General features: G+C 33.1%; 1 protein-coding gene across 1 annotated transcript; it reads left to right on the plus strand.

The window, feature by feature from the left end:
• Positions 1-3561: 3561 nt before the first annotated feature.
• On the plus strand, positions 3562-10230 carry LOC107910609 (uncharacterized). Its single transcript, XM_016838515.2, has 5 exons — positions 3562-3871; positions 4444-4695; positions 5750-5986; positions 6087-6304; positions 9771-10230. Exons 2-5 carry the CDS (start codon positions 4444-4446, stop codon positions 10036-10038), a joined length of 975 nt encoding a protein of 324 aa, XP_016694004.1. The 5' UTR covers positions 3562-3871; the 3' UTR covers positions 10039-10230.
• Positions 10231-14404: the final 4174 nt, after the last annotated feature.

Consider the following 14404-nt stretch of genomic DNA (forward strand, 5'->3'; position numbering starts at 1 on the left):
GCGGAGCTTTAGGGTCAAAGTCAAATTTGTATTTATGTAACAAAATATCATTTCCGAGACTAAGTAAATAATTTAATATAGTATAGTTACCTTGTAAAAATTTTGTATATTAAATTAAAGGTATATAATTGGACTAAATTCTTGAATTGGCGAAGTCAATTAGCTAACTATGCTGAATAATTTTTGTATTACGTGAATATGAATTGTAGAATATATTTATAGATGTGTTAATTAAATTCGGATATGGAGCGTACCACCCTATAGTTTGGATCCGTCGATTAGGTTAGGTATAAGGTGTTACACTTACAGGGAATGCATTCAAATCTTGGCTTTGTTAGCATTTTAATACTTGAGGAATTAGGATCATAAGTGCACATAAGTTAGATATTTTGGAAATTGAATTAAGAGCATTATATCATTATTGCATGACCATTTGAGAAAGTTGATTTCGATTGGCTACTCTTGCTCGTTTTGATTTTGAGTCTTAGCATGTTCTTTTATGTGTCATTGGTTATTTGGGTCGTGTCTCTTAGGTTAAATAATGTCATCACTCAAGACGAGTAATGAATTAAGTTTTGGGGTGTGACAACTCTAGGATATAGAGTTATTTTGTTATTCTTAAGCTTATATTTCAATCAAGTTAAGAATGATATAAAGTATTTTTGTAATTGTTTTAGTTATGTTTATGTTAAGTAGTTAACTTTTAAAGTTTTTATTTTAATAATATTTTTTTACCAAATTAGACACTAAAAATATGAAATTTTATTCTTGAAGGCGGCTAATAGAACATCAGAAAGGTGGAGAAAAGAATATGCTGAATTTCAACATCTGAAGCCTCAATGCTTTTATCGCAGCATCGAGTCTGAGGCTAACGGGAATAGATTGAGAAGCTCACACTTAAAGAATACAACATCAACTTTTGGGCTTAACCCATCTTTTAATCAAGTGTTGATAATGACCAAGAATAAAAAAGAATAGGCTATGTGAAAATGTAAAGGCCCAAAACACTCCCAAGAGGACAAAAAAATAGAATAGGAAAGGGAGTTGACCTAGTCCACAATCTTTTGGGGAGATATAAATATCATACTTTGAGAAAAAAAAAGAGGAGAGCCGTCTGGTACATAACGTAATATCAGTTTTCAGAAGGAAGCAAGTTAGAGAAGAAAAAGATCCAAAGAGGAAGAAAGCGATAAAAATGTCTGGAGGAGAACCACCTCATTCGGCTCATCATCTCTTCACCTTTCTCTGTGACTTTTATTTCTTTTCCTTTGCTATTTTGAACCATGGCTCAGTTTTGCTTGATTGTTGTTAATTTGATGATTATGGGCTTTAGCCCATAATATGAGATTATTGGTACTTTGTTAAAGATGCTTGTTAATCTAAAAAGGTTGTGATTAATGGATGTAAAACTTGAATGGTGCATGTTTAATTTCTTTGATTTTAAATGTGTAATGATATAGACATATATTGTTACCGTGCATGATCTTGTAGAAATGGTGCTTGCAATTGTAATCTTGACATTAATTTGGAATAAACATATGTTATTAAGGATTGAACATAGTGGCTTTGAAAGAAGCTTATAAACTGTTAATTTCGGATTAATAAATCGTCATAATGTTGCAACATTGCTACAACACCACTACTAGTAGTTGCATATTAGGGGAAATAATTATTCTGGTTTTTCAATTCATTACTTAATTTGTGTTTTTCTTTTCAATTGCTTTACATCTTCTTCTTTTTTTTTTGCATTCAATTAAATTTTGTATTTCCTTTCCAAGTTGCCATTTGTTAACTTCAAAATTTATGTTTTAAAATCAGTCCCTGTAGAGACGATAACTTTAGTATTTACTACTATATTACTTGCTAGCGATTGTGTACACTTGCACACTATAAGAAAATTCGTAACAGTTTCTATTGTCTTTTCATGTTAATGAATTGAAATAGAAGCATACACAAATTAGTTGCAACAACGATTATAATTGAATCCCAATGTCTCCAAATGACTACTAAATTGTTAGAAGACGTAAATACAAGTCAATAGCTCCACATTGAATTCAAGAAAAAAGTTTGTAAAGTTAATTACACAAAAATGTAATCTTTTCATTGATATTCTCTTTGTTCTTCATACACATACTTGAGCAACCATTTCTTTTATTCTTTTCAAGTGTTGTATTGCTATTAAGTTAGTTTTATCATTGTAATTTCTTCCTTTGAGAGGTGTCTTTAATCATTGTTCTTACTTTTCATTTTTGTAAGGGATTGTTTAAGGTTTTTGGGTAGAAAATCTGAAAGGAAATGACTTTATCTTGCTTAGTGAAAAGATAGGGTTTTGTAAATGTTAAACATTGTCCTTGAAAGGTTCAAATATAGTGAACTTGGAATATCCTTAGTTGTGGTAAACTTAGGTAATGGAGGTAGACAATTGGGGACGAACCACTATACATTCTTAAGTCTTCTTTGTTTGTCATATTTCTTTATAGTTTTTAAAACACTAATTCACCTTTCTCTTGGTGATTATCGAGCTTAACAATAACAAACAGTTTTATAATGTAAATCTATCACTTAAAGAATTCTATACTTAATTTTTTTAATTTATCCAACAATACTTTAATTAAAAGATTAAATAATAGTATACACTAATAATATCTTATGATTGCTTAAAAATTCTACCTAGGTAAGGTACTAGAAGAATATAACTTGAGTTTTTATTATGAAAATATAACGATAAATTAACTCTTAATATTTACATCTTTTATCAATTTGACTGATTTTTTTGGTTAAAATTGACCATTAACCTTTTAAAAATAGTTAAATTTGATCATTGGTATTTTAAATTAATAGAAATACCGGATAAAACATTAAATTTTTAAACATGACAGCTCACCCATTATAATTTTTTGAATGTTTTATTTTTTGAAAATTTTTATAAATTTTAAATTAATTTACCGGCATGACATATAAGACAAAAAATTTCATGATAGCATAAAACTCTTTTTGAAAGATTAATAGTCAAATTGAACTTTATCAATTATTTTTTTAAATAAAATTACAGCTTAACAAGGTGGAAGCTTGGTGAACTTTGAGATTTGTTCTAAAAGCTTAGAATAAAAGTATGATGTTTTTTGGTATAACCATAAGTATCTTAATCCTTCGTAGCAATAATATTGATTTTAGGATTTAAATTTAGTGTAAATATTTAATAAAAAATTTAATTTCAATTTTTTTAACCACTTATTAATATTATTATTTTTAAATTATAATAATTATAAAATGATGATATTAAATTTTGTTTAACGATTTTTAATTTAAATAAAATTACGAAAATATAAATTTTATAATTAATTATTTGATATAACTCTTGTAATTAAGAGTAAGAAAGTTATCACATATAGTTATATATTTCAAATTTGTACTATACCTTATAATACAATTATTAAAGCATCAACTTCTTTTTTAATTTAAATTAAATAAGTTAGATTTCCTTGAAAATTTACCAGCCCACGTGGCAGACATTCAAATTCTGGTAATATATTCTATGTGTGAGAAAAGCTTAGGACTAAAGGAAGAGAAAAAAGAATTTTTTAATTTATTTTTTGGTTTTCAAATTTAGAATAAAGAAAAAGTTGAGTTTTTGAATTTTTGTTACACACTATGAAAGGCGTGTTTGGAAAATTCCTTATTTCAAACCTTCACGCTTTCTCGTTCAAAGTAAAAGCCAAACCAACAAATCTGCGACCAGCCGCCTGATCGTCACACCTACAGACCTACCGCCGGCCGAGGAGCTAGTCTTGAGTGTCGCTTCTCCTCCTCCTCCTCCGACGTCTTTGGAACTGGAACTTGTTAACCTTTAACAATAAAGACGAAGAGAGAGGTGAATTAGCCTTAAGTTTATATTCTTTTCTCTTTTTCCTTAGATTCTTATGAAGGAAAAAGTTGTATATGCGAAAGAGAGTTACCTACCAGAATCATAAAAAAATCAAGATATATGGGTTGATAGGCTGAATTTGGATCCTTGTTAAGCTACGTAGATCATCTCCATGGATTAGAGTTAGGGTTTTCACTTCTTACCCGAAAACTAAATTGAAGTTCTTTTCAAAATATGTTATAAATTGGAGTTGGATATGCTGCTGATTATGACTTTATAATATTTACTTAGCTGTTATTGGGTTTCATTCCTTCTGCCCTAATTAATTCTGAAATCATACTTTCTTCTTGTATCTCTTTCATGTTCCTATATTCAGTTATGTTTTTATTTTTGCGGCATTAATTGTTCTGTTCTGATATAGTGTTAGTTTTATGTCCGATTCTTCTGTTTTTAATGTCTAGTTGGCAATCGACAGGGATTAATTTTATGATATTGATTAGTTTTCAAGACATGATTTCTAGTTTGCGTGGTTTGATGTGTATGAACACGTTGCTGAGTACAACTTCTTTTCGGTTCAGATGCCAAACTTGTCTAAGGAAATAGAAAAACATGACACTGACTCTGGGCATCATCCGAGAGAAGATAGTGAATACGATAGGCTGGTTATTTCTAATGAACCTACCGCAGCTGGAGTGGACATCTTACAACCTCAACCACCCACAAGGAGTGAAACTTTTAGCTGGTGGATCAAAGCCTTCATCTTCTGCATTTTTGCTGTTATATTGATTCTTGTTTTTTTGAAATGGGGAGTTCCGTTTCTTTTCGAGAAGGTACTTACTGATTACCCATAGCTCTCTTCGCTTTCTGTCTCTCTATGTCCTCTATCTCTTAGAGTTTTGCTTATTACACAACTTTTGTTCGTTGTTTTTGTGTTTGTAATTCATGTCTTTGAGTTGTTTGACTAATTCCTGCAAAATGAAAATATGTACTTGGTTGTTAGTTTTTTCTAGGTGTCTTATTGAATGAATTTACCGTTTGCTTACACATCTGATCACCTGGTAACTTTAACATTCTTTGTCATAGACATGTTAAAATTTGCATTGAAGAAGCTACATTGTGATTGAGTGCACACAAGTTAAATCTTGTTGCGTAACTGTAGTACTATAATTATTTTAGCTAAACTGAAGTGGACAAAAGTTAAATTTTGTTGCTTAATTGTGGTACCATAATTATCCGAAAGGCCAGATTTTAACCAAAAAAATGAGCTCTAAAAACCAGCTGAGTTTTGTCTACACTTTCACTCTCAATATATGATTCAAAGAGGTACATAAGTCATCAATGTATTTTGAAAGTGAAAATCCTTTATTAAAATTCAATTTCTATGGAAAATTTAAAGTTGTCTAGAATTTTAGAAATCGGAAAACAAGGTTTCTCAAATAATGTCTTTTATCTGTTTTCCTTAATTATATCTAGAGCTAAAATATAGTTGAAAAATTCTAAAACAATATCCAAAACTAATTGGGCGTTAAAATTTTTAATATTTGGAACTACACTACGAACATTGCAATGAAATCTGTTTGGAAGAGTCAACGTCAAGTGATCTGTTGGAAACTAAAGACCAGCATCTGTGACATTTCAAACAATAATTAATATTAGATGGACTATGAACTAAGCTAAGAAAGGGATATTTATTGATACTTCTCAGAGGAAATGATGGTTTTCATTTGCCAGTTTAATTTGCATGGGAGTTTTGGATGTATACAACTCTCTTTATATGATTATATTTTTCATGATTTGGATGCTGTTTAAGATTGCATCCTTAAGCGTACTCATCATGTGATAACTGAAACTTTAGCATTTGATGAATTTTCAATTTAACTGTAGATTCTTTTCCCAATCATGCAATGGGAAGCAACGGCCTTTGGTCGCCCAGTTCTTGCAGTTGTGCTTGTTACTTCTCTTGCCTTGTTTCCTGTCCTCTTTATACCTTCGGGTCCCTCCATGTGGTTGGCTGGGATGATTTTTGGCTATGGTCTGGGGTTCCTCATAATTATGGTCGGAACAACCATCGGAATGGTCCTACCATATTTGATTGGACTGCTTTTCCGTGAGCGTATCCATGTAAGACTTCTACTTGGTTTCAGCTAATTTTAAATAGTTATTTTGGAAATTTGATCTTCATTCCTGCTGTCTATGATTTTTTCTTCTCTTGGATGGACAGCAATGGTTAAAGAAATGGCCCCAGACAGCTGCAATGGTTCGACTTGCAGGAGAAGGAAGCTGGTTCCATCAATTTAAAGTGGTCGCTCTCTTTAGAGTTTCACCGTTTCCTTACACAATTTTCAACTATGCAGTTGTGGTAACCAACATGAAGTTTTGGCCCTATTTATGTGGATCAATTGCTGGAATGATTCCAGAAGCTTTTATTTATATCTACAGGTATGCAATGTGATCAACTCATGTTAAATTTTTAGTACTCTGGTTCTAGGTTTAAGCTCTTTAGGAGCCCTTGAAATTTATTTCTTAATTTGTTGAAATGAGCCTGCTGTCCTTGACTCCTCGTACCTACAAATGAGTTCTAATATAGAATTTGGGCTTGCAATTGTCAATCAAGTGAACATAAAACTTGTTCCTTTTAGGGTGCTAAGTTAAGCAGGTGGTGTGCTTTATTGTAATTTGCTGATGCGCTTAAAATTATGACATTATTACTAACTACGATTGCACATTGCAACTTTGAAAACACACCCTCAAATACTGATTATTCTAGTTTTGCCATCACCCTATACCACCTTAATACCACAACTTTTAGGCGTCAATTAATTTAATCCTTATTAGGAGATCAGATTATAATTTATTAGGAGAAGTCTTAGGAGATTTTATTTATGGGTGAAAGTATCTGGTAGTTCCCTTTATTATAGAGATCGAATCAAATTAGTCCCTCTACTATTATATGGATCAATTAGTCCCTATATCATTAAAAAGAATAAAATAAGGTCGAATTTTAACAGAGTTAACGTTTATTGTTTTAAAGAAGTATTATTTATTGTTTAACAAAATTAATATTTTAAAAGCTTTTATGGTTCTACAAATGAACCTTTTGTTAGGAGTTAAATTGCAAATGAAAAAAATAATTTTCATATACTTTTTTATAAAGTTAATGGTAACTTCATTAAAATTTGACCTTATTGATTCTTTTTAATAATATAGAGACTAAATTGATCTATTTAATAATGGAGGGACTAATTTGATCCGGTCTCTATAACAGAGGGACCGACATATGTTTTCATCTTTTATTTATGAGCATTTTATATCATAGGAGTCTTAGTTGGAGTATTTGCTTTAAATTACTTTAGTAAGTGTTTTATTTGAACTATGTAATGTCTATTTAAGAGCCAAATTTTGGAGAAATGAGCTTATGGAAAATTAATTCAATTTTAAGAGGTTTAAGACTATCTAACAAGTCTAAGGTAAGGACTTCCTTTGAAGAGTTCCACACATTCACCGTAGGGTATTCGCTTGGAAGAAATAGAAACAAGGGGAAAACCCCACAAAGCCAAATGATTTTCGTACAAATCATTCACTGATTCAATTCGTAACTTGGAACTGTAACAACTTGGCACCAGAGCTAGACATTATGGGTGACTCCAACATCAGAGAGGAATTTGACGCAAATTAGAGTTACGATGGCTAAAAGCATCGATAAGTTGGGAAATATGCTATTGCAACAACTGTTGTTGCAAATACAAGAATTTATGGCTTCCTACCAAAATCGTGAAAGCTAAAAGGGTTTGACGGAGGAGACAACAATGTCAACCAAATTCGTAGTTGACAGAATAGGCAAGAGAACAGGATAGAGTCAACAGGTGAGTCAGGAGTACTATGATTTGCAAAGTTAGATTTTCCAACCTTTGATGGTACGGAAGATCCCTTGATTTGGCTACATAGGGGTGAGAAGTTTTTCTCGAACCAAAAAACAACTAAGGTAGATAAAGTGGGATTGACAGCATTTCACATGACAGGAGAAGTGCAGTTGTGGTTTTGCTAAATGGAAAAGGAGATTGGCTTCAAGAAGTATGATACGATCAGAATTTTAGGGCACAGGGCACCATTGCACAGTAACCTTTTAGGTGATCTAGTTAACTTGAAACAGACTGAAACAGTTACTTAGGCTTGAAATGGAGATGTGATGTCCCCCAAACCTTGTTCAGGCAATTAATTTGGCACGGGCATTTGGAAAGAAGCAACAACTAACAAGAACGACTAACAAGAAGAGAACCATGGCAATAGACGAGCTTGAGTACTAAAGATACCAATATGGCAGTGACATGTCCCTCTTCTTGTTAAAAACAACTCTGGGCATGATGGGATGTCGATAGTAAGTTCAAGTGTAAGTGGTGCAACCCTTTTTTTTTTTTTTAAAAAAAAAAATTGACTTGTGCATGGATGTAAGAACGAAGAGACAAGGGTTTTTGCTATAATTGTGACAAACCGTACTCGTGCTGACACTAATGTAAAAAAATATTTTGGTTGGAGATATGGAGATAAAAGATTCTAACGATGTTGTGCAGAATCAAGCGGAGTGTAGAGAAACTGAAATATCCTTGCATTCAATAATGGGCCAAAAAATGTATGAGCTATTAAATCTTGAGCTTGCGGACAAGCTCTTTTTCTAGAAGTAGAGTAATGTTAGACGTCAATTCATTAATTATTATTAGGAGTTCAGTTTATTATTATCTTATTAGGAGTATATCATTAGGAGTCTTTCCTTAGTTGGAGTATTTGCTTTAAATTACTTTATTAAGCGTCTTATTTGAACTATGTAATCTCTATTTAAGGGGCTAATTAGGGGGAAATAAAGTTTACTGTAAATTAATTTAATTTTAAGAGGCTTAAGAATATCTCTAACGTGTCTAAGATAAGCCATAAAGTATTCACCTAGAAGAAATTGAAACAAGGGGAAAGCCCTGCTAGGCCAAATGATTTTCCTATGAATTGTTCGGTGATTCGATCCGTAACTCGTGACAGTAACAACAGCCAAACACCATTAAGTCATCAAACACAATGCCAGACCACTGCTTCCCCACCTGCTTCCAACCTTTCTGCTATCTCCTACGGTAAGAAAGCTATCAAAAGCTAAATCCCTTGCCCATTATTGCTGTCTTGAAGTCAAAAGAATAAAATTCACCATTCCTTGCCGACACTCTGATGCCACCAGCTCCAGAAATTGTTAATGCCAGTTCAACTGGAAGCCCTATCTCCCATAACTATCAGCAGTGGAAATTAGAAGTTGAGAAATGGAAAGAGAGGCGAAAAGAGATGGGGTCGGGTTAATTTTGAGGCTAAATCAAAGTGAACACAAATAAAAACTTGAGGAAATTGGGAAAGATGAGACAAGAAAATGAGGGAGGGAGTTGTTCGGACCAAACCAAATGTAGTGAGTGAGGGAGAAGGAAAGAAGAAAGGAGACATTACCTTTGCTAGCATTTGGGAGTTGGATTTGAAGGCAAATGATCGGAGGTTGAGGAAGAGTTGCTTTATGTTCCGCAGGAGGGAGAGAAAAATGAGAAGAAAGAGAAAATAAGTGGCCCAATCAATGCAATTCTTTGGCAAATTCGTAATGCTGCCATGTCATCTAACCCTAGCAGCATGTAATGAAGTCAATATTGACTTTGTGTCATTGACCAGTTTTGCAGGTCCAGGAGTTAGAGAAGAAAACAATCTAAAAGGGAACTTAATGAAGTTAAGCTTCTACCAAATTCAAACTAATTCTACTAATCAGTTCCTATAAAGCTCTGGATTTTATGTCACAGTCTTGAAAAATATAAATTATTTCACATTTAGTTTGATGTTATATGCTGCCGGTGGGTATCATCTCTGTAGACTAACTGTTTGCATCTTGGTGCAGCGGTCGGTTAATAAGGACATTAGCCAACGTCAAATATGGCAACTATCACTTGACCCCTGTGGAAATTATATACAACATTGTTTCCTTCATCATAGCAATTGTTACCACAATTGCTTTTACAGTATATGCAAAGAGAGCTTTAAACGATCTTGGTAACCGAGAGACTGAGGTGGACGATGAGTCTGCCTCGTACCAGGGTGGCCTAGAGATGGAGAAGCTTCCAGACGAAAGACGTAAGCATGTGGGGGTCATGTCTTTTTCATCATAGCTTGGATTATTAGGGATTAGATTATTGATTTAATGAGTTAGGGATGTATATTGGAAGGGATTTAGGCTTCCCACAGAAATATATGATCATTTTTCTGTTTTCATTTCTAGAGACGCGACTTTTGTTCATCCTTGTATGTAAAAAAATTAAACAGGGAAAATATACCATACAAAATGCCACATGTTTGCAAAACACTTTTGCACTGTCTGTTTTGTTATTTTAATTCCTCCCCCCCCCCCCCCAAAAAAAAAAAAAACAAACCTTAATGCCCAATCGTTAAGTTTAGACTTAGCTTTGGGCAAGGTTTTTGATAATTAGGGTTGGTTTGATACAAATTAAATAATTATATTTAAATTAAACTATACACATATACAAATATTAGTATGAAAGTAATTTTTATTTTTTAATAATGAATGAATAACGAGGCCTAGCAAAAAAAAATGTTTAGTCAAGAAAGATAAAAGGATTGGGGTTGCAATCTGATTCATGGAGAGATTTATGTGATATTAGGACCAATTTTTTTAGAGCTTGGCGGTTTTATTTATTTATTTTGTTGGAGTATGAGTGGTTCATAGATTTTAGTTGTTAATTTCATGAATGTGAATTAGATGTACAGTTTATGAATAATTTTTTTCTTATAAATAAAATATCATAAAAATATTTTTTGATTATAGGATTTATCACTCACCTTGTGAGTGAATGTAAATTAAAAATATTAGATTTTTAATAGAAGGTAAAACATTAAAATTGGGTTTTAAGCTAATAATATTTTTAGTAGTAGTTACTTCTTAAAAAGAATTATTGATGTAGGATTTTCGTAATTGAGGCGGATGATGGTTCATATGAGAATGTTAAGAGCCATTTGAGGTTGTTTCGGTGAGCTTGGAGAGGGATAGAAGGTTTTAAACTCAATAGAGAAGGTTTTAAAAAAAAATTAATAAAGTTTTGATATGTAAAATGGTGTCTTGGAGTTATTTGGTTGGTGGAGAAGCTTAGAAAGCCAATGAACTTGATGTAGGTATTTTAGACAAGTGTCTAAGGGAAGTTAGTAGTTGAGTGATGGTGGGTGTTCTTACATACGTACTTGTGTCATGGACTATGAATCGAAGCTCGTGACTAACGCACCAAGAACGTTCTATGGAGGTCAATTGGTTAAATGAGATTCATTCGACCCACCTGAATTGGCTTGGTTTGTGGAATATGTGGAGAAACTCATCTACTTGAAGCCTTGGTGGCTCGGTGAAGCACTTAAGGAAAATTAGGACTACCTTGGTAAATATGAAAAGTAATATTAAAAGATTTGTAATTTGATAAGATCTAATTTTATAGTCGTAAAGGATTGTACCAATCCATTAAGAATCTCAAATTGTAGATTAGCTTAATCTCGTCCATTGATGTAAAGTAATTTGTATTATTGGATCTAGAGGAGCTTAACTATAAATAGATGTTTTCTCCCTCATCTGTAATTACTCAATTATAATTATTCAAAGTAATAGATATACTTTGAAAGCATTTACTCAAACAATTTTTGTGCTTTATTTTCTTGTGACATTTTTTGTTCTTTCATTGTTTTTTTTCTTTGAGTTGCTTTCACTTTATTTTCGGTGCCTTAAAGAATTTATATTGAGAATTATCATTTTGTGAGAGTTAGGCAGACTTAGGTGGATTTGAACTAAATTTCCTAAGGTCGCATGTATTGCGAGACTAAAGTTTTAGCCTCGTGACAGTTGATATCTGAGCTATGGTTTTGAAGGCGTAGAGCGAGATGACAAAAGGAGTAGAAGATCAGATAGAGCCAACGGAGATCTGTGGGAGGGCCAGGAAAGCTATTTGATCGAGGGAAATGATGGGCTTTGAAAGGTCAAGTGGCCAATCTCAAGGAATCTATGAGGGATGTGAGGCAGACACTCGAGGTAGTCGAGGGATGCACTACAGAGTTGGACTTGATGGAAGAGCAACTTAGGGAGTTTGTGTTGGAGTCTCTCGGTTCCAATGTGGAAGCGATGCAAGGGATTCTTAATTCCACCACGGATAAGCTGATAGTGAGGGAAATTGTCTCGAGGCCTTGATGATGGCTTTGAAGGAAGAAACTAAGGCTACAATGTGGGCTTTGAGCACAAGAATTGATGAGCTTGAGGGTGAGGTTGTTGTGTGTTGAGCTGCCATGGGTAAGGGGTTTTGAGTGCAACACTAAGCCACGAGAGTAGATGTCCCCAAACTAGAGAAGTTTAAGGGGCAAAAATTCGCAAGGGAAGTGGACAACTTCTTGTGGGAGATGGAACAATGCTTCCATGTCATGGGCATCAAGAATGATGATGCTAAGGTAAATATTGTTGTTAGATATTTTACTAATTTCGCTCTTTTATGGTGGGGATGAAGGTCCACAGAAAAATGCGTGGTTAGGCCACAGTTGAGACTTGGGAGAAGTTTCAGAAAGAGTTTGACGAGTAGTTTTACCCCTAATAATCTGAGCTCGGTCTAAGTTGGTTGGTTCTCGAAACAAGGCACAATTAGGGAATATGTGGAGTTTAGTGAACTGATACTTTATATCACTAATTTGAGTGAGAAAGAAACATTCTTTTATTTCATGAATGAGTTGAAGTCGTGGGTTAAGCATGAATTGGAATGTTGAATGGTCAAAGACTTGTCCATAACCATGATTGTGTAGAGTCCTTGATCGAGCTTGTTCCGAGGAAGTACAACTTTGAGTTTTCCCAGCCCAAAGAGAAGGATAATGGTAGGGAAGATGAAGAAGGACAAGTTGAATGCAGCAGTAATGGTGGAAAAGAAGGCTGCGATACAATGTTTCTTATGTGGTGGTCTGCATATGGTAAGGGGTTGTTCGAAACGATCTGTATTTTCTACCATTAAAGGGGACGATGAACCAGAAAAAGCAATGATGAGGCTTGGCTCGGTAGTGCATTTTTTCGAAGCCAAGAGGGTCAGAGAGAGCAAAAGAAACAAGTGGAGTGCTTCTTATGTAGTAGTTCGTATATGATGCGAGATTGTTTAGAGTGATCCAAGATCTCCACAATCAAGAAAGAAGAAGCGAAGCCTGTTGAGGATAAGCCATTGAAACTTGGATCAATGATAGTCAAATTTGCTAAAGTGAAGAGGGATCGTTGACCGCACCTTGGTGTGCGTGCACCGGGGCTAAGAATCAACACTACTATACTTAAATATTTAGCGGCTTAATTGCAAGTATGACAGGTCAGTTGTAATATTTATGGTGTTACAATGGAACACCTGAGTATTCCAAGGATCGAACCCTAGATATTGTCAAATGGAAAATGTGTTTATCAAGTTAATTACAAGTTCAGCAATTACTAATTTAATCGAGTAAAAAATTGTTAGTGAAAATTCCAAAATTAATTATTTATAAACTAAATTTAATTTATCAATTAAACTAACTAATCTAATTTTCTTCCCTATTGTTTTAGACAATGAAAATGATAAAACGATGGTTGGTTGATTTGTTACTCACTAACTAAGCTAATAAACTTATACCGATTATATTGTTTGACACTCTTAGCTAAGAATCTCCTTCTGATCTCATCCTAAACTAAAATATACCACGTAGGTTCTCCTCTCGATCTCTCTATTCGGCACAATTATATCAAACTATCTAATGACAAACTCTCCTCTCAGTCTCGTTTATCTAGATTTTTCACTAGGCATCAATTCTAGTGTATTAAACATTTTGATATAACTAAACAATCAGTTATTCAAGAATAAACATTAACCTAAACTAAAAAATAACTAATCAACCAACCATCAACCAATTTAACACAAAATCAGACTTAAATTTCAAACAAACATTTTATCAAACACATGGTAAGTATTAAATACAGGTACAAAGTTTAAGAAAATGCTCATTCAATTGATGAAAATCCAATGAAGCACATGAGTTTGATCATATTTCTTTTGCATAGTCTTCAACAATAAAATAAGAAATAGAAAAAAAAAACATATATATTCTAAACCTAATCTAAAAATGAAAAGAAAATAAAACGTAACCTAAAATTGAGAAAAATTAAAAAGAAATGTTCAATCAAGAAAATCTAAAATTAAAAGCTTATAAATTAGTATTTGTAATCTACTAAAATTTATGAAAGCTTAATGAAGCAAATCGAAAATGCCAAGAGGGGGTGAGTTGGCCTTTAAAAATTTTGGTGAAAGTAAAGGTAAGAAAGAAATAAAGAATACAAAGAATTTAGAGTGGTTCGAACCCAATTGCCTACTCCACTACCTTAGCTTTCCACCACTAAGGATTTTTCTCAAATTTACTAATTTGTTCACCCTTTGAGGACAAGGTTTAATCTTACAACTTCTTAAGATTTCTAATCTTACAACTTCTTAAGATTTC

Source organism: Gossypium hirsutum, chromosome D02 (assembly GCF_007990345.1).
Source record: "Gossypium hirsutum isolate 1008001.06 chromosome D02, Gossypium_hirsutum_v2.1, whole genome shotgun sequence".
Lineage (NCBI taxonomy): Eukaryota > Viridiplantae > Streptophyta > Magnoliopsida > Malvales > Malvaceae > Gossypium > Gossypium hirsutum.